The sequence below is a fragment of the Nyctereutes procyonoides genome, unplaced genomic scaffold (genome assembly GCF_905146905.1).
Source record: "Nyctereutes procyonoides isolate TBG_1078 unplaced genomic scaffold, NYPRO_anot_genome, whole genome shotgun sequence".
Lineage (NCBI taxonomy): Eukaryota > Metazoa > Chordata > Mammalia > Carnivora > Canidae > Nyctereutes > Nyctereutes procyonoides.
This window is the reverse complement of record NW_026575043.1, coordinates 13635013-13662625: the sequence shown is the minus strand read 5'-3', so window position 1 is coordinate 13662625 and position 27613 is coordinate 13635013. Positions and strand designations below refer to the sequence as shown.

At 48.7% G+C, this 27613-nt stretch overlaps 1 protein-coding gene across 5 annotated transcripts in view; it reads left to right on the top strand.

Moving 5' to 3' along the window:
* PHACTR1 (phosphatase and actin regulator 1) overlaps positions 1-27613 on the top strand; it is a 549001-nt gene that overhangs the window by 508188 nt on the left and 13200 nt on the right. For all 5 annotated transcript variants that reach the window (XM_055323081.1, XM_055323078.1, XM_055323082.1 and 2 more), the window contains one exon: positions 25700-25755. In XM_055323081.1, the coding sequence (XP_055179056.1) occupies positions 25700-25755 (56 nt within the window). The remainder of the gene's footprint in view (positions 1-25699; positions 25756-27613) is intronic.

Genomic DNA, 27613 nt, shown 5'->3' with positions numbered 1-27613 from the left:
CCACTCAGCAGCCAGTGCACTTAGGCCATTTCTTGGGGGAGCAGCCAACTTTCCAGACCCAGCCGGCGTGGGCCTCTCCCACCAAGACCCTCTCCTCCAGCCCCTTCAAAATGTTTAGATCAGACGGGAGGAGAAGCCGGGGAAGAAAAATCAAACAGAAGGCACCTTGCAGTGAATGCAGGAGTGTAAAGCACTTAGAGCGTGAGGATTCAGACAGTCTGCTTCCGTGACACACTCTTTCCTTGAAAATACCTCTTCTCGCTTTCCGTATCAGCCTCCCCCTGGGTCAAGTGCCTTTATCTTTTTGGCAGTCATGGTTGACCAGAATTTTTCAGCACCACCCAAGCAGGAGCAGACACTTTCCCACTTATGAGTAGAAGCATCTATCTCTATGGGGAGCTCTTGGAAGCTTGCTCTGTTTGGGGAAGAATGGTTTTCCCTGTGATGCCCTTTCTCTAGACCAGACATGTCGAGTGATTTAGGCTCCTCGCCTATGATTCCACCAAATGATCAAAGGAAAATACTTAATTTAAGCTACTCGGAGTATTTGTGTTCTAGGGCTGCCATAACAACGTACCAGAAACTGACCGGCTCAAACTACAGAATGGATTATCTCCCAGCAGCTAGAAGTCAACACCAGGGTGTCGGCAGGGTTGGTTCGTTCGGAGGGCTGTGAAAGGGAATCTGTGCCGGGCCTCCCCCCTGGCTTCTGGGGGTTTGCTTGGCCGTCTTTGGCTTTCTTTGGCTTTCGTTAGCTTATAGATGCATCATTCTGATCTGCATCTTCATCTCTACTTCTCCCTGGGAGCATGTCTCTGTGTCAAAGTGTCCCCTTTTTGTAAGGAGACCAGTCACATTGGTGAGGACCCACCCATAATGGCCTTATTTTAACTTGGTTATCTCTGTAAAGACCCTACCTCTAAGTAGGGCCCTATTCTGACCTACTGGGGTTAGGACTTTGATGTGTGAGTTTGGAGGAGACAGGATTCAACCCATAACACTTGGGGAGATACAAAGTGGGTCTACCTGGGGAAGAGGTCACCGGTTCAGAGACATGCCAGCACCAGCCAGATCGTGATCGTAAGTGAAGAGGGCATTTCTAAGATTGTTGACAGAGAGTGTTGGGAACGGGGGCAACATGGGAAGTCCACCCCTTACCCAAAGCACTGATACTACCCAAACAGCTGTAGCCCCTGTTTTGCAGAAATGATGGACTAGTTTGTCAGAGCCTCTAAAAAAAATCTGGATTTTTTTTTTAACAAAAGTTCCGATTTTTTTAAGATTGTATTTATTTATTTGAGAGAAAACAAGTGGTAAGGAGGAGAAGATGGGGGGAGAGAGAGAGTGAGAGAAGCAGACTCCCTGCTGAGCAAGGAGCCTGATGCAGGGCTCGATCCCAGGACCCTGAGATCATGACCTGAGCCGAAGGCAGATGCTTAACCAACAGAGCCACCCAGGGGACCCTAAAAGTTCCAAATTTTTAAAACACGGTACAGAGCAAGCTGTAGATATTTATGGACCAAACTCAGCCCAAGGACCACATCCCAGCCTGGGCACCTGGTTTTGATCTCTGATTTGGAAGCTATAATTTTTCTTCTGGGGACCACAGTTATGCATTCTTGGGGGAGTACACTAAACGTTTTTCCTGAGATTTTGAGAAAAGAATATTACTGTGTGTTGGGGGGGGGTGCCTGGGTGGCTCAGTTGGTTAAGCATCTGCCTTCGGCTCAGGTCATGATCGATCTCCAGGTCCTGGGATTGAGTTGAGCTCTGAGTCAGGCTCCCTGTTCAGCGGGGAGTCTACTTCTCCCTCTCCCTCTGCTCCCTGCCTGTGCATGTGCTCTTTCTCTCTCTCACAAATGGACAAGTAAAATCTTAAAAAAAAAATACATGTAAGAGTATACATGTGTCTATTTGTAGCAATTTGGAATTAACATCTTATAGAATCCTGATTCATTTGAGCCTGTTCACTTATGTGGATTGATCATTAAAGCAGCCTAGCACATCCCTACAAAGAGGACATGGTCCAGCGTTCTCTGTCTCAGGAATCCAGGAGATGACTGCAGAAGAACATGTTAATTTGGTTGGAGACCTACCTGTAGTTGCTTCTTTTCCTCAGTGTCTATGAATTTTGGAATCAGAAGGCTCTCAGGTTAAGCACCTGCTGGTTGTTGATGGTTTGAATGTATGCTTCAGATATGAAAACCAGTGCTAAGGGATCCCTGGGTGGCTCAGCAGTTTAGTGCCTGCCTTCAGCCCAGGGCGTGATCCTGGGGTCCCAGGATCGAGTCCCACATCAGACTCCCTGCATGGAGCCTGCTTCTCCCTCTGCCTGTGTCTCTGCCTGTCTCTCTCTCTCTCTCTCTCTCTCTCTAATAAATAAATAAATAAATAAAATCTGAAAGAAAGAAAGAAAGAAAGAAAGAAAGAAAAGAAAGAAAGAAAGAAAACCAGTGCTAAGCATGTGTCCAGATCAGAGGTAGGACCCTCTTTTGATAAATACGAAAATCCTCCTCTCCTCCCCACTAGGGATGGTTCCCCTCATTTAGGGAGCCACTGTCTTTGTGGTGGCAGGAGGCAGTAAACCAGCTGGGGCCCCTGGGAAAATGTTAGTCCTGTCCGTCCCCCTAGACCCTAGTATGTTATTCTCTCTTATTTAGAATGTAATAACATGGTAGAGAGAAAGGGTATGCTAAATCTACATTTTCTGCTGCCAGGCAGCTCACTACAAGAGTCACTGTAAGCAGAATATAAAGTCATATGTGCAGAGGATTAGGTCCTGCGTTAAATGATAATACAGCGTTCAAGGCAGAAAATTGAAATCCATTTTTATGCTCACGGCACAGGCAATAAAGGACAGTAATTCTGACTTCTAGCTGATGCTTGTGCCCTGCTTATGGTTTGGGAAGATCACTACCATGAGTCTGACGCACCAGAGCCTTCTTCTGAGGTGGCAAACAGCATCTCCTTCCCACCCAGCAAAGTCTAAGCACCGATGCTAAGTGTGAACCGGCATCTCCCCAAGGCTGGGTAATTTCTTCTGCTGCAAAAGCACATCCCCAAAATAAGAATAACACTCGAAGGCTGTATAAATTCAGTCCAGCTTTGGCTGGCTGGGTAGCCCTGGGCACAAGCCCCTGGGAGTCAGCATTCCCATAAAAGAGGGAGGAGAGTAGACCCGAGGGCAGTTTAGGAGGAGCTACTTTGTGGACCTGGCCCTTGCAGCCCCAGCATCTTGGCCGTGGTGGTGACAGCGGTGGTGCTGGCACTGAGCCCATCCCAGAGGGGACCAGGACGGAAGGGAAAGAGGGTACTGCTCCCCATCCACGAAGCCCCGCCGGGCGTGCCTCGGCCTGGTGGTCTCTCTCTGTGGATTCCGAGACCACCCCTAAAGCAAACTGAAATGAGGTACAGGTCACCTCTCTGACACTGAGTGGACCTGGTTCTTTGCACAGCATTTGCACAGCAAGTGCGTGAATCCTTCCCATTGCTCAGATGCTCGACACCTCCCATTAACTGGCTGCACCAAATAGCCCTTTTTATTTTTTATTTTTTTTTTAAATTTCTTTTTTTTAATTTTTATATATTTATTTATGATAGTCACAGAGAGAGAGAGGCAGAGACACAGGCAGAGGGAGAAGCAGGCTCCATGCACCGGGAGCCCGATGTGGGATTCGATCCCGGGTCTCCAGGATCGCGCCCTGGGCCAAAGGCAGGCGCCAAACCGCTGCGCCACCCAGGGATCCCCAAATAGCCCTTTTTAGAAGCCCTTCGGAAAAGCTGACATCTCGTGAAGTCGAGCCAAGGTTCCAGTACTGTCTGCCTGAATGAGAAGGGCAGCTGCACGTTTTTTAGGTTTTGCTGTTCAGGAAGGGTGCAAGAGCTGTCCCCGGAACACTTGACTGGGACGCCCTGGGAGAAGGTGGAACAGAACTTCAATAGCACAGGTGTGGCCTCAAGGCATGAGCCACGCACAGCAGGGGACCCGCAGCCCCTGACCTGTTGCAGGGCCCAGCGACACCCTGGAAGGTGGCCGCTGTTGGAGTCCCTTCTTGTAGAGATGCAGGAGCCTCTTGCTCCCCCACCCCCACCTCCAGCTGTTAAAAAATGCAGTGAAGACAATTCCTGACATCTTGTAACCCAGGCGGGGTTTCTGAGCCCTGACCGTGTGCATGCGAGCCCATGTGTGTGTGAACCTGTGTGCACATGTGTGCATGTGCATTCAGGAGAAGAGGAGTCGCAGTCTGCAGGCCTTACGCAGGATGTCAGGGAACAAAGCCACATCTTGTCAGGTGCTTCCAGTGCCCCGTGTGTGTGGCTCGCGGCTCTCCCGGCCGCCCGTGTGTTCTTCGGTGATACAGTAAGTGTGGAGGACAAAAGAGCCGCTCTCTACTCGGCAAAAGCAGAATCAGTCTGGGTTTGAAACTTGCAGAGGTTTAAAAAAAGAGAAAAAAAAAGTGGCTGTCCCTGGGGATTAGGGAGCCTTATTTTGTTTTCTGTTCCGTAGCTTTTTTGAACAGCTGCGCTTCAAAAGCTGGGGCGCTGGGGTGGGGAGGGGGCCACGGCATTGCCCCACAGACGAAGCAGAGAATGGGCCAGGCTTCCAAGCTGCTGTCCAGCTACATTTGAAGTGGTTAAAAGCCCTTCTAATTCTCCAGAAATTTTTGTCCTCATCGCTATGGGGAGGTAATCTGCAAGGATTATTCTTGTGGTTTACCTTAGCAGATGGCAGAAAGAAAGGCCCCGTTTCTTGGAATATTTGGCTAAGTAAGAGAAGAATCAGCCTGTCTACATGGAGAGGCAACCACACAGGGTGATGGTCCCTGACATAACGTTACCTAAGACTCCAGAGGCCTCTCTGTTGATAACATGCTTTCCTGCTAGCACTTCTGCTGATAATCTTCGTCTTCACCCTGCAAGGTGGCTGCTGTTGGGATCCCTTTGTGTAGGTGAAAAAACTGAGCTTTAGATAATTCTGACGACAATAAGGAACAAAGAGAAAATACACCTTTCATATCCCAGACTTCCCTATCTGCAGCAGACATGCTGAGAAAAATGTTTAGTTTGGTTTTAGTTTATAGGTTGAACAGAATTTCCATCCCCAGGTACCTGTGGTTGGGAGGGGATTGTGTGGGATGGTGGTGGAGTTCTAGACCAGAGGCTCTGTCTTGTGTGTGCACATGTCTTCAAGGAGGAGAGGCGAGCCATGAAAGGGAGAGAGGGTAGGAGATTTTCTTCCATCTCGGACTTAACTGGGCTTTTTCATGCATTGCAGTAACACTGTCCACAATAAGTAGGAAGAGCTGAAGCACTTGGCACTGAGGTTTGGTCCTAGACACACTCCTGCCTGGTGGACTGTGTTGAGCCAAGGTCATCCAGTGCAGTGGTTCCCACAGTATGGTCCATGAGTTGGTGGCATAAGCGTCACCTGAGAACTTGTTGAGATGCATATTTGCAGGCCCCACCTAGTCTCTAAATCAAAAATTCTGAGGATGGAGGCACCTGGGTGGCTCAGTGGTTGAGTGTCTGCCTTTGGCTCAGGTCATGATCCCCGGGGTCCTGGGATCAAGTCCCACATCAGGCTCCACACAGGAAGTCTGCTTCTCCCTTTGCCTATGTCTCTGCCTCTCTCTGTGTGTCTCTCATGAATAAATAAAAAATCTAAAACAAAAAAAGAAATTCTGAGAATGGGACCCCAAAATCTGCATCGTAACAAGTGTGATTCTGAGGCACACTGATGTTTGGGAAGGAGGGGTCTAGCAGACCGAGCAATCTAGCCTATTAAGCCTATGAACCTTAGACTGAAATCTCCATCCTCCATGTACTGACTGGGTTCCTGTCCAGCCTCAGTTTCCACATCTGTAAGATGGAACTCCCACCCAAGGTCATCAAGAGCTCTAAATGAGTCATTCTCCCAATTGCAGTAGATAATGAACACTGGTCCCTTCCCTCTCACTGTGAATTTGAGTGTTAATATTACGCTAGACTCTTACTACTCAGAATAAGTAATGCTATCTGGCCTAACAGGTAAATCCTAAATCCCAATGGCTTAAGGCAATAAAGGTTTATTTTTCCCTAGAGTAAAGCCTAATGTAGTTCAGACAGCCTCCCTATAATAGAGCCATCACACACTTTTAGAACATGCAGCACCAGCATTTCCATAGCAAGGGAAGAGGGAATAGAGGAGATACACACATCGCTTCTGCTCACGACCCACTAACCAGACTAGGCTCCAGACCCCAATCCAGCTGCAGGAGAGTCTGGAGGAAGTAAAGATGCAGTTGGAATGTTTGATGAGCACAAAGTGTCTTTTTTTTTTTTTTCATGCACAAAGTGTCTTAGCCACAACTTCACCGAGCCAGGTTTGTCGTATATCTTCTGTGTTTGATGGTTGTTATGGCCATGGCCCCATCATATGAAAGGGACCGTCGTATCTAAAACAGCCGTGATTAAAAGACTTATCAGAAATCATGGTATATACATAGAGTGGAATGTTGCTTGACCTTTAAAAAAAAAAAAGAAGAAGGAAATCCTTCCATTCCTGACATAGGTGAACCTGGAAGATGTTATGCTAAGTGAAATAAGCCAGACATAGACAAATACTTCATGAACTCACTTGTCTGTGGAATCAAGAGAGAGAGAGAGAGCAGTGGGTGGAAGTGAGGCAGAGGGAGAGGAAGAGAGAGTATCAGTCTTAAGCAGGCGCTGCGCCCAGCATGGAGCCCAAAGTGGGGCTCCATCTCATGACCCTGAGATCACCTGAAATCAAGAGTAGGGTGCTCAACCAGCTCAGAGTCCCACTTATATGTAGAATCTTCAAAAACAATCACTCTGAGAGACAGAGAGTGACAGGTTGTAGAATGGTCATTACCAATTACCAGAGATGGGGGAGTTGAGGGCAAAGGAGAATTATGGCTCAGATGGCAAAAACTTTCAGTCATAAGATGAATAAGTTCTGGAGACATAATGAACAGCATGATGACTAGAGTTAATAGTAACACAACGAAAAAAAATAGTAACACAACGTATACTGTAATTTCCCCTGAGAGGAGACCTCACGTGTTCTCAGCACACACCCAAAAATGGTACCTTATGATGGGAGGTGATGGATGCGTTAATTAGTTTGATTGAGCTAATCATCTCACAAGGTATGCATATATCAAAACATCGTGTTGTACATTCTGAATACATACAGTTTTCATCTGTCCAAAATAAGAAAAGCTTTTTCACTGTTGGCTGAGGGAAGAAGGCAGCCAGCTGGCCCTTGGAAGGCAGGGAGCATGGTTTCTCCGAGGGGAGCCGACCACGCGAGGGTCTGAGGCTCTGTGTTGGGGCCAGCATCACTGCATGCTCCTGATCTGCATCCGTGAACAGTTTAGCAAAGCAGCTCACAGACATCAAAACAATGTAATTAGAGAAAAAAAGAGACTACAAATAAACACTATGTCCATTTAAAGGGGGAAAAAAAACTGGTTTAAGTACAAATGGGAGATCCCAGAAAGGAACAGTTGGACCTTGAGCTGAAAGAGTCTGGTTTTGGTAGGTATGAGGTTAACGTTGCAGAGTCTCAAGTCTCTAAAGGAGACTGTGAAACCTCAGTTTCAGCAAATTGATTCCATCATGAAGTGTTGACTGAGCGCCTACTATGTGCATGGCACTGTACTGTGTCACTTAAATGTAGCTGGATAATCCTACAAGAATTAAGACAAGCTAGTCAAGGCATACTCATTGTTTTCAGGTAACGAGATGCTAAGGACAAGTTCTGTGGGGAAAGGGTGGGTCCTTCTGAAGCACAGTTTTTTTATTGGTATAAATTTCTGTTAGACTGTCTTCCCATTTTTTTCCCTTAAAATATTCTCAAAAGAATAGGGGTGGACAAGGATGATATAAATATTGAATAATCCAAACGCTTGATTCAGAAACCAACACGTTAACGGGAGCAAGTTTAACTCAAGGTGTCGAACCACTTTTCCTGCGATGTATTCTTTTCCTCAACTACAATCTTTTGATCCCCTTCTAAACCAGAACAGATAAGGATGTGTCATTTCTACCACACTGTTATCCCGGAAAAGATCTCTCAGAACCATTTGTGAACTTACCAGGAGGCAATAAATAAAGCGGAGTTAAGTCATCTTGAGAAGCAAAGTATCTTTCTTTCAATCTTTTGGTTCTACCTCAAAATCTGGCCTTGTGCTTCCAAATTGGCTTATTTTTTTTTTCTTTCTCTCTGAGCTTTGTGCCTAGAATACCTGTAATTTCATAGATAAGGGAACTGAGCTCAAAAGAAATTAAGCTGCTAAGTTCACGTCATTACTTGGCTACCCTAGGATTTGAAACCACTTTCCCTGCCCATAATCGGTGCTAAAAAATTAATACACCTGCAACTAATATCACACTGAATGTTAACTAACTAGGTTTTAAATAAAAACTGTAAAAAAATTATATCCCTCAAAAAAGGGAGAAATGTATTCACCTCTCGCTGGAAGAAACAGGCCAGTGATTTGATTCAAAGTCGGACGAGTCATACTCTTATTTTTCTCAATTCGTGTCTGAGAAAAAAGGCCTTAAAACAGAGGTTTTGAATTAAATCTTTGAGGAACATTTTCAGTCATCAGAAGGCCCATGAGAAAGGAAACCTTGTCTTCTCACATAGGTGGGTCCTTCCAGGGGCACTGTTTCCCTCCTCGATCCTGCTTAGTGAGCTAAACATTTAAATCATGCCCAAGCAAGAGCTGTTTCCGCATTTTACTAATTCATAGTTAATCTCAGCTCAGAAAGTCTCAATAATTTTGAAGACTTGAGCGGGTTCTTTGGAAGATTCAGTGGCTGGTGCCTTGCTTGGAGTTTGCCTATTGTGATAGTGGTCAGTCAAATGAATGAAGCTCTAATGGTTTATCCTGAAGATTTTTTTTGTTGTTGTTGTTCCTTGTTTCAATGGTGGAGTTGGCCTCTCCAGTCTCCAGAATAATTTCCATGGGGTGCCATGCTTTTTCTCCCTCGCCCACCAAAACTAGCTTCAGGTTTGATTAAATGTGATTTTTCTGCAGCTTCTATAGAGAGCCAGCACTCGGCTCTGAATACTTAAATAGCAGGATTGGATTACGGTTGAGAAGTGCGTGGTGCAGTTGCTTTTCATGTGTCCCCGCACATCTTCGCTTACTGGCAAAATACCTCAGATCACATGCAAAATGCTAATAAGAGTAATTCATTTTATTTATCTTCATTATGTTCATTTCACTCTTCTTGATGACAATGCAAAGATTTTTATAACAGCCTCGAAAATTGCATATATGCTCACTAAATAGAATATAAACAGGAAAAATTATCCAAAGATACAAACCCTGGAAAATCGCTTTTCCCTCTTGATTCTGAAGGCAATTCCTTTGAAATATAAGTGAATATGCTTCTATTTTAGGAAGTGTGATCATGAAAATTTTATGTTCTTGGCCCATCAAATCATTAAAACAAGAGTTCTTCAAAACGAGAAACCTTGTTAGTTCCTTTGGGGGAAAAAAAAAGTAGGCAGACAGATAAATAGTGCGTGCTGCCCGGTAGTCAGTACGTTGCAAAGAGTTTTAGCCTCTTTTTGACTTATGATTTTCCTCATTTTGTTTATCTTCATATTGTAACTTACTAAGCTCCCTCTTAAAAGATGCTAAGATAGGGGATCCCTGGGTGGCTCAGCAGTTTAGCACCCGCCTTTGGCCCAGGGCGTGATCCTGAGGTCCTGGGATTGAGTCCTGTGTCGGGGTCCCTGCATGGGGCCTGCTTGTCCCTCTGCCTGTGTCTCTGCCTCTCTCTCTCTCTGTGTCTCTCATGGATAAATAAATAAAATATTTTTTAAAAAATGCTAAGATAGGCGATGGCATCTTCTGTGTGTTAATGACACAGTTAATGATACAGGAGCTGCCCCCCTGAATCAACTGAACCAATGAACCTGCCACCTGCATGTTGGGAAGCGTGGCCCCCATCCCACGCAAGGGAAGCCCTCGGCCCACCCTTCCTTTTGTGGCTTGGGGCTGCCTTCGTACTTCTGGAAGCCGAGTGGGTGGCTTCTGCTCAGAGCCTGCGGTGCCCGTCCAGCTCCACCCTGGAGCACCTCCCCTGCTCACCACCAGCTTCTCAGCTCTCTGTCCAGTAGCCCTCTCTCTTCACGGTCCTTAATGACCAAAGTCATTTGGGACCACTGCCTGTGAAATCTGATTCTCAGTCAGCAAGCAGTGTGACCAGGATACGCTCAGGCATTTGCCACAAAGGGACTATAAATCCATATGGTTTAGTCCAGGCAAAAACAAAATAAGCCTGTTCTTTTTTTTTTTTTAAGCCTACATGTAATCTCAGATTCAACCTACTTAAGAAATTAGTGAAAAATTATCAGAAATGTATATCATGTGTTACATGATATCTGTTTAATAATTTATTAATGATAGAAGGCTGGGGTATGTGTAAAACTGTGTGGAACATTTTCTCTTTTTTAAGCATTATTTTTTATTTTTTGAGAGGTGGGTGATGGGGGCCGTGGCAGAGAGCATCTCAAGTAGACTCCCCACTGAGCACAGAGTCCGACACCAGCAGACCAGGATCTCATGACCCTGAGATCATGATCTGAGTCGAAACCAAGAGTCAGACACCTAACCGACTGAGCCACCCCAGTGCTCCTATATGGAATATTTTCTTAAACATTAATCATTTCCATAAAAGTTTTCAAAAGGCCTATTTGATAACAAACTTGATTCGAAAGTGTATTCTGATCTCCTTTACGTATGTCACAGTTATCCTCCTGTTGGGCTGATAACAGATCCCTGAGGTCATGGACCCTGTGAGAAGGAAGGAATCCTCCTGTAAGGCCCATGAATAGGTGGGGCAAAGAATCCTACTGAGGGAAGCATGCCTTTAGCTGCCACAAGTGGAAGAACTCACAGCCACGCCACCACAGCTCAGCTCCAACCGTGGAGCCACCAAGGCTAACCCCCATGTGGGCCAATGTTTGATAAGGGGACGGGAGTCCGGAAGCCACAGTGGTGGATGAGAGCTTAGCGTGGAGACAGTTGGCATAAAAAAATACCGTGTGGCTATCCAAGTAATGGGCCATGTAAGGAAAGGTGGCACATAGGAGATGTGACATCTTCCAGGTATTTTATTTGTTTAAAGATTTATTTATTTGTTTGAGAGAGAGGGTGGAGACAGGGGCAGAGGGAGAGAAAAAATCTCAGGCAGACTCCCCACTGAGTGCAGAACCTGACTCTGGATCCCAGGACCCTGAGATCATGACCTGAGCCAAAACCAAGAGTCAGATGCTTAACCAGCTGCACACCACCCAGGCACCTGCAGACATTGGTTTGTGGTGATTGATGGTGGTGAGGAAGACAAGAGGACTGTGCTCAGTTTCTCAGTCTGACATGTTGGGGGACCCAACATATTGCCTCTTTCATACCAGGTCATGAGCTACACAGCACAGACTATAGAAGCCCCCCACCTCCATTTCGCATTGAGGAACCAAAATAATTCACGTTGAGTAAACTGCGGCAGGGCCTCCAGTTGATCTGGTTGATCTGCCAGGACAGAGTCCAGCCCAGGTGACACCTGTGGCAGAGGCCACAGACCACAGCCTGGGGGCCATATCTGGCCCGTTTGTACATCCATCCAGCTTTGGTGGCGCGCTGTGGCTATGCTCATGTTGTGACAACAGACTAGAGGAGTAGTGACAGAGACCACACGGTCCACCAAAGCCGACGTACTTACTATTTGGCCTTTTTCTTTGAAGAAGAAAGAGATGACACGTTTAAAGATCTAGACTGAGGACACTCAGAGAAGGTGGCCTTGCCTCTTGCAGTATTGACAGTGGATCCATTTAGGAAGTGTATACGCTTAAAATATCCCCGTCACAGGGAGAAATTTTCTCTTCACTCCAAGACGTTTTCCTCTGTGATAATTTCTCTAATCAGAATAATTGCATTTGCTTTTACTTATGTGTCCAAATGTGAAGCACCATATTGTTTTACAAATTATACTGGGCATACAGTCGATTCTTTTAAATTCGATTTTTTACCTGAGCAATTAGGAAAGCTGTTTTCAAGGACAACCAGGTACCATCAGAAGCAGCACAGCTGAGCTGCTGGCCAGCAGAAGAGGGACTGGCTGTACAGGCAGATGAGAGAGGGAATACAGTTTTTTTTTTTTAGAGGTTTTAATTATTTATTTATTTGACAGAGAGAGAGAGAGAGAGAGAGAGAATGAGCCCGGGGAGCAGCAGGCAGAGGGAGAGGGAGAAGCAGATTCTCCACTAAGCAGGGAGCCCAACATGGGGCTCAATCCCGGGACCCTGAGATCATGACCTGAGCTGAAGGCAGATGCTTAACCGACTGAGCCACCCAGGCATCCCGAGAGGGAATCCATTTAGCAGAAGACGTGTGTTGTCCTCAAGAAGGAAGGCCACACGCCATGTGAGGCAGGTCCATCTGGGAAAGGAGTATGAGGAAGAGTGATGAGCATCTTCTTGTTTTTGCTGCTGGAGCTGGATTCAGGCCCCAGGAATAGATATGAAAGTGCGAGGAAGAGGGACACAAGGAGGCAAAGTCCAGGCCTGAGCCTGAAGCTCCACACTCAGGACGCTCAGGACGGGTGATCCAGATGACACCTAACCCAAGCACCACACAGATGGGAAGAGAGGTTGTGGTGGCAGTTCCAGCAACTCACAGAACCGCAGATGTGTGGGATGTGTATAAAATTGAGGTGACCAGAACCTAACAGAACGTCTGTACAACACTGCATGAGGAAAACGCGTGCTTTACACACACACGTGTGCGCCCACATCAGGAGAACCTGTCTCCTGACTAGAGAAGTGAGCTGAGAAGGGCCTGGAGCTTTGCTGTGGTTGGTGGTTTCCCATCCCTTTCCTGCCGTGAATGCCCAGAAGGAAGTCTTCCAGGGCTTTGAGAGGCTGAGCCTTCCTAGTGGTCGGTTGGGACTCTGCCTCCAGACAAGACCAGCCTCACAATTTCCTCTGATTAAAACATGGCGGTCATGAGGTGCCTGGGTGGCTCAGTTGCTTGAGCGTCAGACCTGAATTGGGCTCAGGTCATGGTCTCAGGGTCGTGAGATCGAGCCCTGTGTTGCCTCCACTCTGAGTGTGGAGTCTGCTTGAGATTCTGTCTCCCTCTCCCCTTCTCCCCTGCAAAAAACAAAAGACATGGTGGTCAGGATGCTCTCCCTGGGGTAGGAGACCGCTCATGAGGGAAGGTTCCACAATCAGCCATTTCCCTCAGGATGAGGGTGGGTGTTTCTCTGACACCTTGGGAGTTGGTGTTGCTGGCGGTCCCATAGGGGACATTACAGTCATGGCCCAAGGGCCACTAATGGATTCCGCCCAGTTTCCCTGGGCTCCTACTGGGGCCTTGCAACCCTGAGACACTGCTGCTCATGCACTGATGCCACAGTCCCCTGTGATTTCCTCCAGCATCTCACATCGAAGTGCACATGTGGGAGAGAGGGGGGCTGTGTGAGGTAGGTGCTATGTACCTCACATGACCAGATCGTCAGGACATAGAGCAGAAGAGCATAAGGGAGAGAAGAGAACTTGGACCCTCATTCACCAGACTGGGAGCTAAGAGTCCCTTAGTGGATATGTGCTATGAGTTCAGTCAGTTTGGGGGGAATATATTTAAGGGGTAAGGGAACAATCTCTTCTCCTAAGGGATTTCCCAAAGCATTGGGTAGATAAGGCCAAGAAAGTCTCAAGAAATCACTTCTGTTAGTTTCCTGTATAATCAAGGCAAAATCTATTCAGAGGGTCCCTATCACTTCATTTTCGCATGGTTATTCCTCTTTCCCTTTCCCGGATAAATAGGTCCTTTCCCATACAGATAAACTCATCCCATTCACCATTCCTGATTCTCTTCCTATTAAAAAGATTTCCAAAGAATACAAGCTTGCAAATCCAGACTACTTAGACATTCCTAAAGTCCACCATGCTGCCAGGAAGAAAAAGTATGTGTGGGGAGGGGGTTGGGTTGGGGGAGACGATCTGGCCTTTTTTGGTTCATTACTTACGTGGAGAGACAGATCCTCAGGAAAGTGCTTACAGTTTAATGAGAGTAACAACATTCAGTCCCCTTCCTTTGGACTGCAGGGCTATTGGCTTTAAAATGAAGATTTACAGGGCGCCTGAGTAGCTCAGTCGGTTGGGCATCTGTCTCTTGGTTTCAGCTCAGGTCATAATCTCAGGTTCGTGGGATTGAGCTCCCTGCTCAGCATGGAATCTGCTTGAGGTTCTCTCTCCTTCTTCCTCTGCCCCTGCCCTTGCTCATGTTCGCACACAAGTGTGAGCTCGCTTAAGGGAGAACTGTAGGAAATTTTGCAAAATAATGTAACCGAAACCCACTCTGCATGGGCATCTGAGACTCTTTGGAGGTTTTATGTGTTCATCTCCAGGTTTCTAAACAGCATGGGATCTCATCTGAACCTGAGTGGTTATTGTTTCTAGAAATAGGGGCTCGTGGGAAGCAGCAGAAGGACATTGGCTGGAGCCCCACTGAGTGAAGAGGGGGAAGGAGGCTGGCGATTCCGGCCTCCTCTCCCAGCTCCTGCCTCACCTTGTACCCTCAGAACTCTCCCCAAGGAGTGCTGATGGCCCCGGGAGATTGGCCCATTGGGAGTGAATGTGAACAAAAAAGAAAAAAAAAAAAGAGCATGAGCTGCACCTATGCTGCTGCTCCATGTCCAACTCTTCATCCTTACATGCCTTGCTTCAGAAAGTAAAGATGGGTTGTGCGTGCTGTTTGAGGCCCAGCAAAGCAGAAATATTGGAGAAATCTGTGACTGTAATATTTTTAAATGAATGGATGAATGAGTGGGTGAATAAATTAAATGTGTACTCTTAAGCATTTTAGTGTCGTCTGGGCTGTGCTCATCGACCTGCCCATGATACTGCCCATGATAGTCGCTCAGCAGTGACACCCAGATCTTCCTCTCTTCATTGGAATCACTCTTTGTCCTTGCCCCAGTGGTCCGTGTCCATCAAAAGCAACATTGTTTGAAGGAGTAAGGGCAGTAAGTACAGGGATACCTAGGGAAGGCTCAAAATAAGCCTCTCTGGATGCCCACAAATACCTGAAGTTCTTGCTTGAGCTTAAATCAAGTCTTTTGCTGAGATTCAGACAGTTGTGGGCATGTTTGGTGGACATGTCCTGAGCCCACTGGAGGTCAACCTTCTGGTCTCCACTAATGGATTCTGAGCATGAGCATCCATCAGTAGTCAGGTGACCGGGTATTGTCAGGTGGCTTTTCCAGCAGTGAATGCAAGAGTCCTCAGTGAAGGGGCTAAGGCATAAAAGGAGGAGAGTGGCCAATGCCATTTGATCATGGTAATGGCAGGACACATTAAAAAACACATTAAGTGGGGACTCCCAGCAATAGTTGGGATAATTTATAAAGATTGGAGATAATGGGTTTGTGTGACATGGGGAATATTGTGTGTAAGTCATCTGAATATTTCTCTTGGCTTATTCCTGTTAGACGACTTAGAAGCTTGAGCTTCTACCTTTAAAGAGAAATGGCACAATACCAATCTTATCAAATGACCATTAGCTGTCACTCTCTTGATGCACCAGATTTGCTGTGTGTGACAGCCAAAGCAGCCATCTCCTTCCCCTCTGGTAGTCCTCAGTGTCTCAGACCTGAATAGCTTCATCAGAAAGGAAGACTTTCCATACTATAATCTTCATATCCATCTTCCACCAGGAAACAGGGCCCACTAATTACGATAACTTGAGGAGGACTTATTTGCAGCATGACTCATAACAAAGATGTGGGCAGACTTCAGAATCCTTCTCAACACACAGTTCGTGGCAGCTTCTGTCAAACGGCCAGAGTTGACAAATGAGATGAATCTCTTTGGCATTGTGATTCGTGTAGATTACTGTTGCAGCTTCTGTAAGAACCGAGAAAGTGAGAGACTGCTCATCTGTTATGATAAATAGTTGAAGGCTTAGCCCAATGTCTGGTATGTAACGGATGGACAGACAGAAAGACTCACTCATGCATGAATGGACAGTTGGGGGGACAGATGCACAGATGGATAGACAGATAAAATTAAGCTAAAGTTGACCAGGCCTCCTTAATCACTTTAATGTGGTAGATAGAACAGTGGACATTTTTAATTCCCACATTCCTTATCTTTTGACATCTCATTGTTTTAGCCTTTGTACTGATTGATTCTTCAGGTAGGGATGGCCTTGTTAAAATGAGTATATTCTTCAGGTAACTTGATTAGCTATCTTAATTTCTACTGTAACAATTCAAATACTCTTTCAAAGTAAAATCTTACTGATTGCTAATACTGGATTTACGCCTAATAATGCTGGTAATACTGAAAGTATTCACTATGTAGGCTCTCAGTTTTTTTGTTTCTAAAGATTTTTTTTTCAGTCACCTCTGCATCCAGTGTGGGGTTCAAAATTAGAGCCCTGAGGTCAGGGATCCCTGGGTGGCTCAGCAGTTTGGCACCTGACATTGGCTCAGGGCGTGATCCTGGAGTACCAAGGTCGAGTCCCACGTCAGGCTCCTTGCATGGAGCCTGCTTCTCCCTCTGCCTGTGTCTCTGCCTCTCTCTCTCTCTCTCTCTCTCTATAAATAAATAAATAAATAAATAAATAAATAAATAATAAATAAAAAGAACCCTGAGGTCAGGAGTCACACGCTCTACCAAGTGAGTCAGCCAAGGCAACTCCAGGCTCTCACTTTTCATACCGTTTTGGTCTTTATTAAATGGGCTTAACGCATAGCAAAACAGCTGGTCCCCTTGTCATTTCCATACTGATTTCAACTCCACATATTTCAGCGTTTTCTCTGGCTTTTACCTCCCAGTACCTGAGCTTGGTCATAGGGCCTCACATTGGGGCCCAGCCTCCAATGGACAAAGCCAAAAACATGTCTTTCTTAAGAGTAACCTGTTTATCTATTTGAAGTCAGAGACTTTTCTTCAAGGTACCCAAAATAAAACGTCATGCCTTCTCCTTCCTTTAAAAGGGATTTTTATCTCTCATCCCCATTCGGGCCTCTCAGCGCTCCTGGGCGGCAGGTAGGCCGAGCTAGTGGTTACAGCCACCTGCCGGACACCAGAACTGGGCACGGAGGTCGAGGTCCAGCAGCGTAACATGCCCAGGCGACCTCCTGGTTAACGGGGGAGGCAGGCCAGGAGTCAGGCTCTGGACCCCAACCCGTTTTCCCCTCTCTGGGCTCTTTCCCATGCTGTAAGCAAGCTATTTGGGAGGAGAATGAGGAGGAGGAAGAAAATTGAAAGCTATTGCCTGGAAAGAGGTGGGTGCATAAATCGATAATTTTAAGACTTGTTCCGCCTCGCAGGGAGGAGGGGTAGCAGGGCACAGGCCTGAGGTATAAAAGCCAAACTGCTGTTCACTCTTCCCAGAGGAACCTCTTCGGGGGCAGAGGCCAGGACTGGGTTCTGGGCTCCACTCCATAGGCTGAAGTGTTACTTGTTAATCGAATCATCAGAGGTCTGCACAGCCCCTCCTGGGTGCCAGGCCCCGTACTAAGTCTAGGAGCTCAGAGGTAAATAAGACATAATGTGCCTGTGGAGGTTTCCCCGTCTAGTTGAGAGGATGGTCACGTCAGTGGGTAGTGCCGGTGTCTTGGGCAAGGCCGTGATCCCGATGAGGGCGCCCAGCAGGGGGAGCTACAAGCTCTGCTGATAGAATCAGAGGCGCCCCTGCCACTTCTCCAGGCCCTGGACATGCACCCGGTTATCTCAGGATGTGCACCTCGGAACCAAGGGTGAAGGTATGAGGGCCTTCCACTCACACCCCTGGACACGGGGGGAGTGAGTGTGAGCTCAGATTTCGTGCAGTGTCACCCCTCTCATCTTAGTTTTGAGATCCAGATTGAGTTCCAGGTGACAGCAGAGTGGACCGGGCTGGCTGTGGCCTCCGTGCCCTCCCTCTGCCCCCACTCCCCCCCCCCACTCCTTCCGTGCACCGGAGTTCTAGGCAACCCACTGCCCGACCCATGGCAACTCTCCATGCCACGGAAGGTGGGGAGGCCGAGGTTGGGGAGAAGGCCAGCTCCCCTGAGGCCCCCCGCCTGTCGGGTGGCCGACCCAGGCTGGGCATGGCACACGGGGTGATGCTTCTGAAGCCACCCCCAGGATGGGGCACCCCTGGGGCTCTTGCTATGCATACAGCCTGCAAGCACCCCCAAGCTAAGGGTGCAGAGAAGCTGGGAGAGTGCTGACCACCAGGGGACTCGAACGAGCTTCCAGAAGTAGCTGTTCATCAGAGGTGCCACACGGTAGAGAAGGGTCAGGTAGGATGAGGCTCTGGAAAGGCCACCGGATTTGGCAGTTCCGTCCTCAGTGACCTTGGCCAGAGCTGATCCCTGATGCTGGAAGAGCAAGGTTTGAGAACCAGTCATTGGCTCACCGTGGCGTACTCCAGTTAGCAGACTGCAGAGCCCATGGTGAGCCAGTGAGAGGTTCCTCATCCAGAAAGTACTGAAAATTTCATATGTCAGCAGAGCAGGAGAGCCCATGCAAGAGGCCCTTCCTGCGGGGCCCCTGCAGCCGCCCATGTCTGTTGTCATGAAGCAACCCTGATGGGGTGAGGGCGCCGGGTGGTCCTGTGTTGCAGGGCTCGAGCCCCCGGGTCCAGTGGACAAGCCATGTGATCACAAGAAATATGTCCAGTAGGACGAGCACCGGCGTACAGGAGACACAGGACTGTTGTCCCACACCGTGGAGGCACCGTCACCAAAATGTTAGTGACCAGAGGAAGTGATGTTTCAGGCTGACGCTGTGAGTTTGAGGACTATTACCAGTTAGCCCAACAAAGAAGAAGAAAAAGGCATGCAAATGGAGAAGAAACCAGAAAGACATTATGTCTAAAGGACAGAGTAGGGGTGGGGAGATTCTTGGCAAGCATCCAGATCACAAAGACTCTTAGAGGACGCTGGGTGTTTGAAGCCACCCCACCCCCCGAAGGTCACGGGTGGACGTGCATAGTTTTCAAGCAGGGAGGTGTGTGGCCAGGTTTCCCCTTAGGAAGGGCATCCCGTCGGGTGGAGGAGGACCCAAGAGGCATGGGCTGCAGCAGCCAGGAGAGATGCTCAGGCCTGCTTTCCTGAGGAGGCTGTGCTGGGCTGGAATGGGGGACGGTTTGGACCTGGTGGTGGATTGGTTGTCGAGGGTAAAGCACCCCAACGACGATTCCCAGTTTCCTGGGCTTGGACAGCTCAAGGGGATGCAGACCTGTCCGGGCAGATGGATTCAATCACCGAGGACCTCCTGAGTCCGATAGCTTGTAGGAGTATATATTGGAAAAGCAATCTGGACCTCAAAACTGACGAGAGGTAGAGATTTTGGAGTCATCGGGATATCAGATGTGAACTAAAGTTGTGACTGGGGGTGGGATCCTCCCAGGGGCTTGTGTGGCATAAGAACTGGTAGGATCCAGGCTGAAGAATGACTAAAAGCACCTATTTTGTTCTCCGTGGTCTCCTAGGACCTGTGATGTAGCAGTGACCAAGGCCAGACAGAAACGCCCAGCCCACACATAACCGATACATCCTCTGGAAAGATTCCCAAGGAGGGGCTGGAACTCACTGTGTCTCCCTCCCTGGCCCCACCATGCCTGTCTTCACTCATTCCATCTCCCACCCGGGGCACCCGGGGCAGCGGTTGGGAAACCCGCCTCTTCCCCCTTAGGAGAGAGGACGAGTCCTTCCCACCTGTCTGGAAGGGCTGTTCCCTCCTCCTGGGGCCGAGATGCAGAAGAGCCAAGGTAGCCCTGCTTTGCCTTTTCCTGAGATGCAGATACAGCTTCAGAGATCCAAACTTTAAAATCCGGGCGCTCCGAACAAGCAGCAGTTGCAAACGCTAATGAAATCCGTGACCTTGGCAGTTCTGACGCCAGCAGAAGGCTCATTAGCTCCTTGCGGCAGAACAAATCCTTGTCAGCATCAGGAGTCAGACCTGCAAAGGTTTTGTCACCACGTCTCTGGGGGAGACAGCCTCCCCTGCTCTGCGTATTGTTTTAAGCATCTTGCCACTACATTCTCTCTCGGTCTCCTTTTTCCGAGGCCAAAACCAAAGTGCCATTTGCTTCAGGTTTGTTTTTCATGGTCCCTGCATGAGAAAAGAAGAGCCTCGGTTTGTTTCCTTGTTTCTTGCCATCACCAGCATAGAGTTGTTCCAACCGATACTACACAAAATCCATGTCTAACTTCTGCAAGAACCTAGACGGCTCCCAGGTGGCGATGGATGGCGCGTGGCATTTAAATAAGAACTCACTGATTTTTCACTTTGCAGCCAATGCAGGTCATTTAGCAGTGGTCCATGTAAGGAAGAAATCGTTTTGGAGTGACAACAACTTTGCAGCTCAGAGATACCTTATAAACCAGGGCCACATATATAAATAGAAGCTATTTAAATAGATCACTTGAGAGCAAGTTAAAACTTCCACTTTCCGATCATTCATTTTATAGAAAAGTTTAACTCCCAAGAACGTTTCCCATATACATGGTCATGTCTAAATATAGAGTCTGGAACCACTTTTTAAATGTAATGTGAGTTTAAATCCGACATAATTACTTGAACATACCCTCGAGGCACGGGTAAGAGATACAATACATTCAGAAAGCACCTCTGTCTTTATTCCTGGAGCTAAGGCCGCTCCTTGGGGTTATTCATAAAACTGACCACTATTCATTAATAGAGTAATTGTGCTCTGCTATCCGGCTTTCTAGTAACCCGTATTTCTGTACAAGGTAGATCTGGAAAGGAGCCCAGCAGCAGGCTGCTTTACTTGGACCATGTCAGGCTGCCCTGGGTCCTTCCCTGAAGGACCACTGGCCACTAGAATTCTGAAGCTAGAGCTTTATGCCTTTGGTTTATGAATTTGGCTCTGTCCAAAGACCAACCGGTCAAGGAAAGGTAATATTTTAAGCTGATATAAGTCATCCTTGTGATAGACTGACTTAATTTGTGTTCTAGTAAGTGAAAGCCGTCAGTTGGGAACTCTTCATTAATTCCCATACCAAGCATACACACCTACGTACAACACCTACACACAAGCCATCCTGCTTGCCCTGTCTTGGTAAAGAGCCATCCCTCCATTTGAGAAGGAAGCCCTCTGTGTCCCTGGACAACACCACCCCCCCCCCAACCTCCTCGGGACTCCGCACCGTCAACCGAGCCTCCTCCCTCCTTACGTAGTGTCTCGACAGGACCACCTCATCTGGATTCTTTCCATTAAACACATCCAGTCTTGTCCCAGTAAAAAGTGTAAACCTCACCAGGGCCCACTTCACCTGCAACTCTCTCGTCCAGCCAGGCTTTGGGAAGAATCATCTCTCCTTGTCCATCTTCCCACCTCTGTTCTCAAGCCCCTTCAGCCTGGCTTCCAGTCCTGCACCCCCTGAAAGAACTCTAGATGAGGTTGCTAACAGCCCACCTGGTCCTGGACCCCATGGGCAGTTTGCCAGGCTCACCTGACCCCTCGGCAGCACTCAGCACCGTTCGTTGTTGGCCGTGCCCATCTTGCCACCTCGCTTCCAGGATGTGCTACGTTTTCACCTGCCCTCACGGCCTGCCCTCCTCTAGCTCCCGGGAGCGTCATTATGCTCAGTCTTAATGGTAAATAGCGAGATTCTGTGAGGTTCCAGCCTCACTCCTCTTGCCTCCTCAGGCTGTGCTCCATCATACTCCTGGCTTCAGATATTCTCCATATTGCAGACCAGCTCCAGATTTCTTTTGGTTTTATTTAAATTCAATTAATTAACATATAATGTATTATTAGTTTCAGAGGTAGAGGTCAGTGATTCATCAGCTGTATGTGTAACACCCAATGCTCATCACAGCACATGCTGTCCTTAATGCCAGTCACCCAGTTACCTCGTCCCCCCACCCACCTCCCCTCCAGCCACCCTCAGTTTGTTGCCTATGATTAAAAAAACTCTTATGGTTTGTCTCCATCTCAATTTCATCTTGTTTTATTTTTCCCTCTCTTCCCCTATGATCCTTTGTTTCATTTCTTTTTTTTTAAGATTTTATTTACTTATTCATAAAAGACACAGAGAGAGGCAGAGACACAGGCGGAGGGAGAAGCAGGCTCCCTGCAGGGAGCCTGACGCAGGACTTGATCCCGGGTCTCCAGGATCTCGCCCTGCACTGAAGGCGGCACCAAACCTCTGAGCCACCCAGGCTGCCCTGTTTTGTTCCTTAAATTCCACATGAGTGAGATTATAAACTTGTCTTTCTTTGATTCACTTATTTGCTTAGCATACTATTCTCTAGTTCCATCCACATCATTGCAAATGGTGACATTTCTTTTTTTTTTTTTTTTTGATGGCTGAGTAGTAGTCCACTGTATATCTATACCACATCTTCTTTATCCTTTCATCTGCTGATGGACATCTGGGCTCTTTCCATAGTTTCAGCCCCAGATTTCTCTCAATGGCCTCGACCTCTCCACTGAGGTCTCCACTGAGCCCGGTGCATGCACCTGCCTACCTGACCTCTCCACTTGGATGTTACAAAAGCATTCTGACTCAACAATCCAAACTCAAACTCATGGTTCCCTTCCACCCTTACCATCCTCCAAAATACTCTGCTGCTCTTCCCTCGTTCCCATCTCAGTGAATTGTTTTACCATCCATCCAGTTGTGTAAGCCGTGAAACCTAAGGCAGACAGACAGACAGACAGATCTTATGTATCCCTGTTTCTCCCGCCTTTGTCCATCTACACCGCATCTCCACGGTCTGTCTGCTTGGCTTCCTAAGAATGGGCCATGTCAGCTGCCACAGCCTGGCTCAGGTGTCCCCTCTCCCTTACCAGCTGCACAGGAGCCTCCTGTGGCTTCTTCCCAAACCGTCTCTTGTTCCCTCGCCGCCAATCCCTTCTCCAGACAACCACCAAGGAGATCCGTTGTAAATCTGAAATGTTCACTCACCCTTCCCCTCACTGATGCTAAAATATCAACTTTTTCGTTGCCAAAATCCCAAACACAGCCCCCACAGGCCACATGGCCTGGCACCTGCCTGTTCCCCACCATCCTTCCTCCCCTGGCTGTCCACCTTCCAGCAACGTGGCTCCCTCCACCCTTCACATCAGGGCACAGTGTCACTTCTGCAAAGGACCCTCTCCTGACCCGATTGGGTCAGAATCCCCGCGCACGTGCCTCCTGTCGGAAGCCTTTTAACTACAGATACGTGGCCTACTTACTTCCATGACTACCTGGTGAATGACTGCCTCCCCTGGAGGCAGGACCTTGACCTGCTTGTCCTCACCCGGTGCCCCTAACACAGAACCTGGCACAGAGCTGGCCTCTAACAAATAATTTGTGAAATGAATAAATGGGTTTATTTTTATTATGCATTTTCTTTCTTTTTTTTTTCTTTCTTTCTATCCTTATTTCTATCCCTCCGTCCCCAGCTCACTTGCAGTAAAACAGTCCTCATTCAGATGTGGCTAAGTACATAGCATATGTTTCTAAAAACCATGCCTTAGGCTATTAAATTACTATTTATTATTCGCAGCAGAGTCCCACACCTTGTCCACGAGAAAGCAGGTTCTGAGCAGAGTGAGAACGAGAACCCAGATCCCCTAACTGCTGAGCTGTTTAGTGCTTTGTCATCACGATGCCACAGTATCATTTCCCTACCCAGTCTCATCTTCAAAGCCAAAGCGACTGATTGCCACCCGTGTCCTTCGGGAGAGCTTTGCTACGTTTTATAGCCGTGATCGGCCTCAATGTTCTCAGACCCTTTCAAGAGAAATGACACCTCAACAGAGGGCCTCATTTGAAAGCGTGTGTCTTTGACTCCGAGGCCTCCTAGCTAATGGAAATTGTCCTGCTTAGAGCTCAGTCACTTATTGTTTTGTCCCCTCCAAACATGACCCATATGGAAAAGCAAAAATGAAAAAGCCAGCACAGAGCCAGGCAGTGGATCCGGGGAGAGAATCGGTGGGCTTCTCAGCACAAGCCAGTGGGGGAACTTTCTGCAGATGCTTCTGGCCATAAGGCTTCTGGGATGCAAGCTTGTATCCAGAGCTTCAATCAGAACCTACTGACCTAAAGCCCTGGCTTCACCCAGAGCCTGGGTTCCACCAAGTGGTCCCATAAAGCCACCTGCACATGCCTCCAGACAAAGCGAGCATTCTGGGGTAAGATAAATGGAAAGGTGAGACAGGGCCTCTGAGAAGCTCAGTCTGAGTGTGGTCCTTATTCCAGACCAATGACATGGTTTCCTCCCCAGGTCCGCGAGTGCTATTTTCAGAAAGGCTTAGAGATTGTGGAATCCCAATTTAGAGCCTCCAGTATTGCAAATTTCCAAAATATACAGCTGGCCCGGATCAGTGGGAAGCAACGGTGTCTTCATGGGACATTTGGGAGGGAACGTGACTAATGAACATGAAAACGCTCTTATAAACTGAAAAACGCTTCGGATTACAATTTCTAGCCATTTCCAGGGTGCTAAGGAGTTTACAGAGCAGTATCTGACCCCAAATCCTTTCTGTAGCATCAAAGCCCGTGCCCTCCCTACTAGAGCATCTATGGTGATGACATGGGGGGGGGGGTGTCTCACAGAGTCCAGGGCAATGAGGAGGATGACAGGTGACAAGTCGCATTGAATTTAAACTGCTTGCACTTGGTAACTCCACGGCCTTGATGTTTTCACGCCGGGTCTCTCTCGAGATTCCATGGTGTGGACGCCTTGCCAGCCGGAGACGCTGGTGGCCGATGCTGGGATTGGGGACACAGCCTGTGCTGCCAGGAGAGCACCCCCTTCCCACCCACCGCGCCGGGCCGGTGCAGGGCACCAAGCAGCCCCGGCTCCTTCTCATCTCACGCACACCTCCTCCCAGGGGTGAAGCGGGCTGCTCAACTTTGCGGGGGTCTTGAGATAACTGCCCAGAGCTTCAAAAAATGCAGGCGTCTCCGTGAATACCGCGGCGCACGGTTTGTGTTGCTCATTCCTAGAACTTTTTGCACCACCGCGTGCCGGGCCCGCCCGCCACCGACTTCTATCCGGACGCGGGGGCCGCTGCTGGCTGTCCCCGCCCGCCACTGTTGCATCCTGGCAAGTTCACGGCCCTGCTGTGATGCTGCACTCGGTAGGGCTCAGTTACGGTGCCTGCAGCAGGAGTGGCAACAGGAGTGTCGCTGCTGTTCCCGTCCCTTCCCTGGGATGGGCGGAGACCAGAAGAAGAGCACCTATTGTTCTTCGCAGACAAGACACACTGTCTTGCGTCCCCCCGGGGCCATGACCCTCTTGGTGCTCTAACTGGCTCTGCACAAACATGGCAAGAAGCGAGCTCTAGCCTGGGGGGGAGGGGGTGGAGGAGGGCAGAGGCCACGGTCCCCGAGTTAGGAGGCCACAGGAAAGAAAGGGATCTCTGTGAAGGGGAGAGTCCCGGTGGCCCCAGGCAGTGGGGGAGCAGGGCTGCGGAGGGCGGGGGCAGGGGAAGGGGGAGGGTCAGCTCCCGGACGCGCCGCCCGGTGCCTTTCCTGGGGTTGAAATTGAGGAACTGAGCCTGCGGCCGTGGTGAAGGCCCGCAGGCCGGGGCCCAGGATGGGACAGCGATTTGAGCCACTCTCCCTGCCTCATGTATCTACGCGGGCCGCCGAGACTAATGACCCAGGGAGGATACGATATGGTCCAAAAACTTTTCCTGGATTTTTTCCGTAGGCGGCTGAGCCAGAGGCCGACAGCAGAGGAACTGGAGCAGAGGAACATTCTAAAACGTAAGTGACTCAGCCCCTGGCCATCTCGGACGCCGAGCAGTGGCTTCGGTTCCTGCTCGGGGTGGCGGCCGCGAGGTTTCTCCCCTGTGCCCCGGGTGGCAAGGACCGCCAGGCTCTCTGATGCTTGCTGCCCCCCACCACCCAGCCTCCTGAGTTAGGGCATCCGGGCGGCCTCCCCGGCAGAGGAGGCGGGTGCGCGTGCCCTGGCTCGTGGGACGCTCGCAGACCGCAGAACCACCTGCCCTTTCGTGGGCTGGAAAGTCGGAGAAGCTGCAACATTAGAGCCAGTGACCTCGCTAAATGATTTGGAGCAGAATCAGGGGCCCCTTCAAACCAAAACTGACCTAAAAGCCACAAGTACTGTGGCTAAAATAAGGTAGACAGCCATGGGAAACTGGGGCGGCTGGCTGCTGTTGATAAACCCCCCTCCTTCCTTTGAAAATTAAATGTAAAGTCGAGGGGCGCCCGGGTGACTCAGTCGGTTAAGCATCTGCCTTTGGCTCAGGTCATGATCTCGGGGTCCTGGGATCGAGCCCCGTGACGGGCTCCCTGCTCAGCAGAGTCTGCTTCTCCCTCTGCCCCTGCCTCTCCCTCTGCTGGTGCTCGCTCGCTCTGGCTCACAAATAAATAAAATCCTTAAAAATGTTTTTAAAAATTAAAAAATGTGAAGTCTAGGAAAGCATTTCCAAGTGAGAATGCTTCAGGTCCACCTTTCAGGACTCGTACAACTGGCCCTTGGTAGGCCGGCCAAGTGCTCCCGCCCAAGAGAAGCTGGCCGTCGCTCTGGCTGTGGCCGGAGAACATGAACGAGCCCCTTGTTTGGCTCAGGACGCAGTCCCTGGGATGGAGAGAGGGAATCCACTGAGTGCCAACCAACAGGAAACTAAAACGTCTCAGGGACACCGGGATTCCTCCATATGGTGGGAGGTATTAATTAAAACGACAAAATCTCTCTGCCCACGTCTGCCCCCTCATTATCACTACTCTCACCAGCACTGTCCTCAAGATGCTCTCAACAAACACTATTTTTAGTTTAATTCATGACCCTTTCTCCCTACACACACGTGCACTTCTAGTTTCTTCCTAGAAAAGAGAAATACATGCTACGGAGAGTTTCCTAGGAATGCCACGCCGTGTGCACGCATGTGTGTGCACGCACACACGCACACACATCCAACCACGTGAAACCTCAGTTTGAGTGGCTGGATATTTCCACTTAGACCAAACTAAAACGCTCTTGATCTTGCTTTTCTACTCCTCTCCACTGTGGCCTTGGGAGTTGGTCAGCTTTGAATGGTTTGCTGAGGGTGAGCTGTTGAATTTCACCTTGGGGAGGTTTTGGGGTGGGGGGCGGCCCTCTGTCCACCTCCTGCCCCCCTGCTCCAGGCTGGCTGTCGCCTCCCCAGCTCTCAGGACTGGCCTTCCTCAGTGTCGGCTGCACCTCACCTAATTCCCAGTTCTCTAGGAATGTGTGTATATGTATTTTTTCTAACCAAGAGGTGCCCCTTAGCAGTTTCGAAGCCTAATATACTGTAAAATGAATGAGACCTTTTTTCTGATGATTTCCATGGTCAGGGAAGTGTTTGTCCTGTGTGGTGTCTCCCTTTCTGCCCCCATCTCTGCTACGTGATCCATCATAAGCTTTCCGTGGTTGAAGAGAAAGAAAGACAGGTGTCTATTTATTCCAGAAGCGGGAAACCGGGTAAACATGCTTCCTTTCCCACCCACATACACCTCACCCACCTAACCCAGATCTGTTGTCTTCTGGAGGAATCTCAGTACAGTTTGCCTACCGGGCCAGGCTGTTTGGTGGCCTTCAACCTGCTCCCAAAGAGGCTACAATTCTCTGGGGGGACTG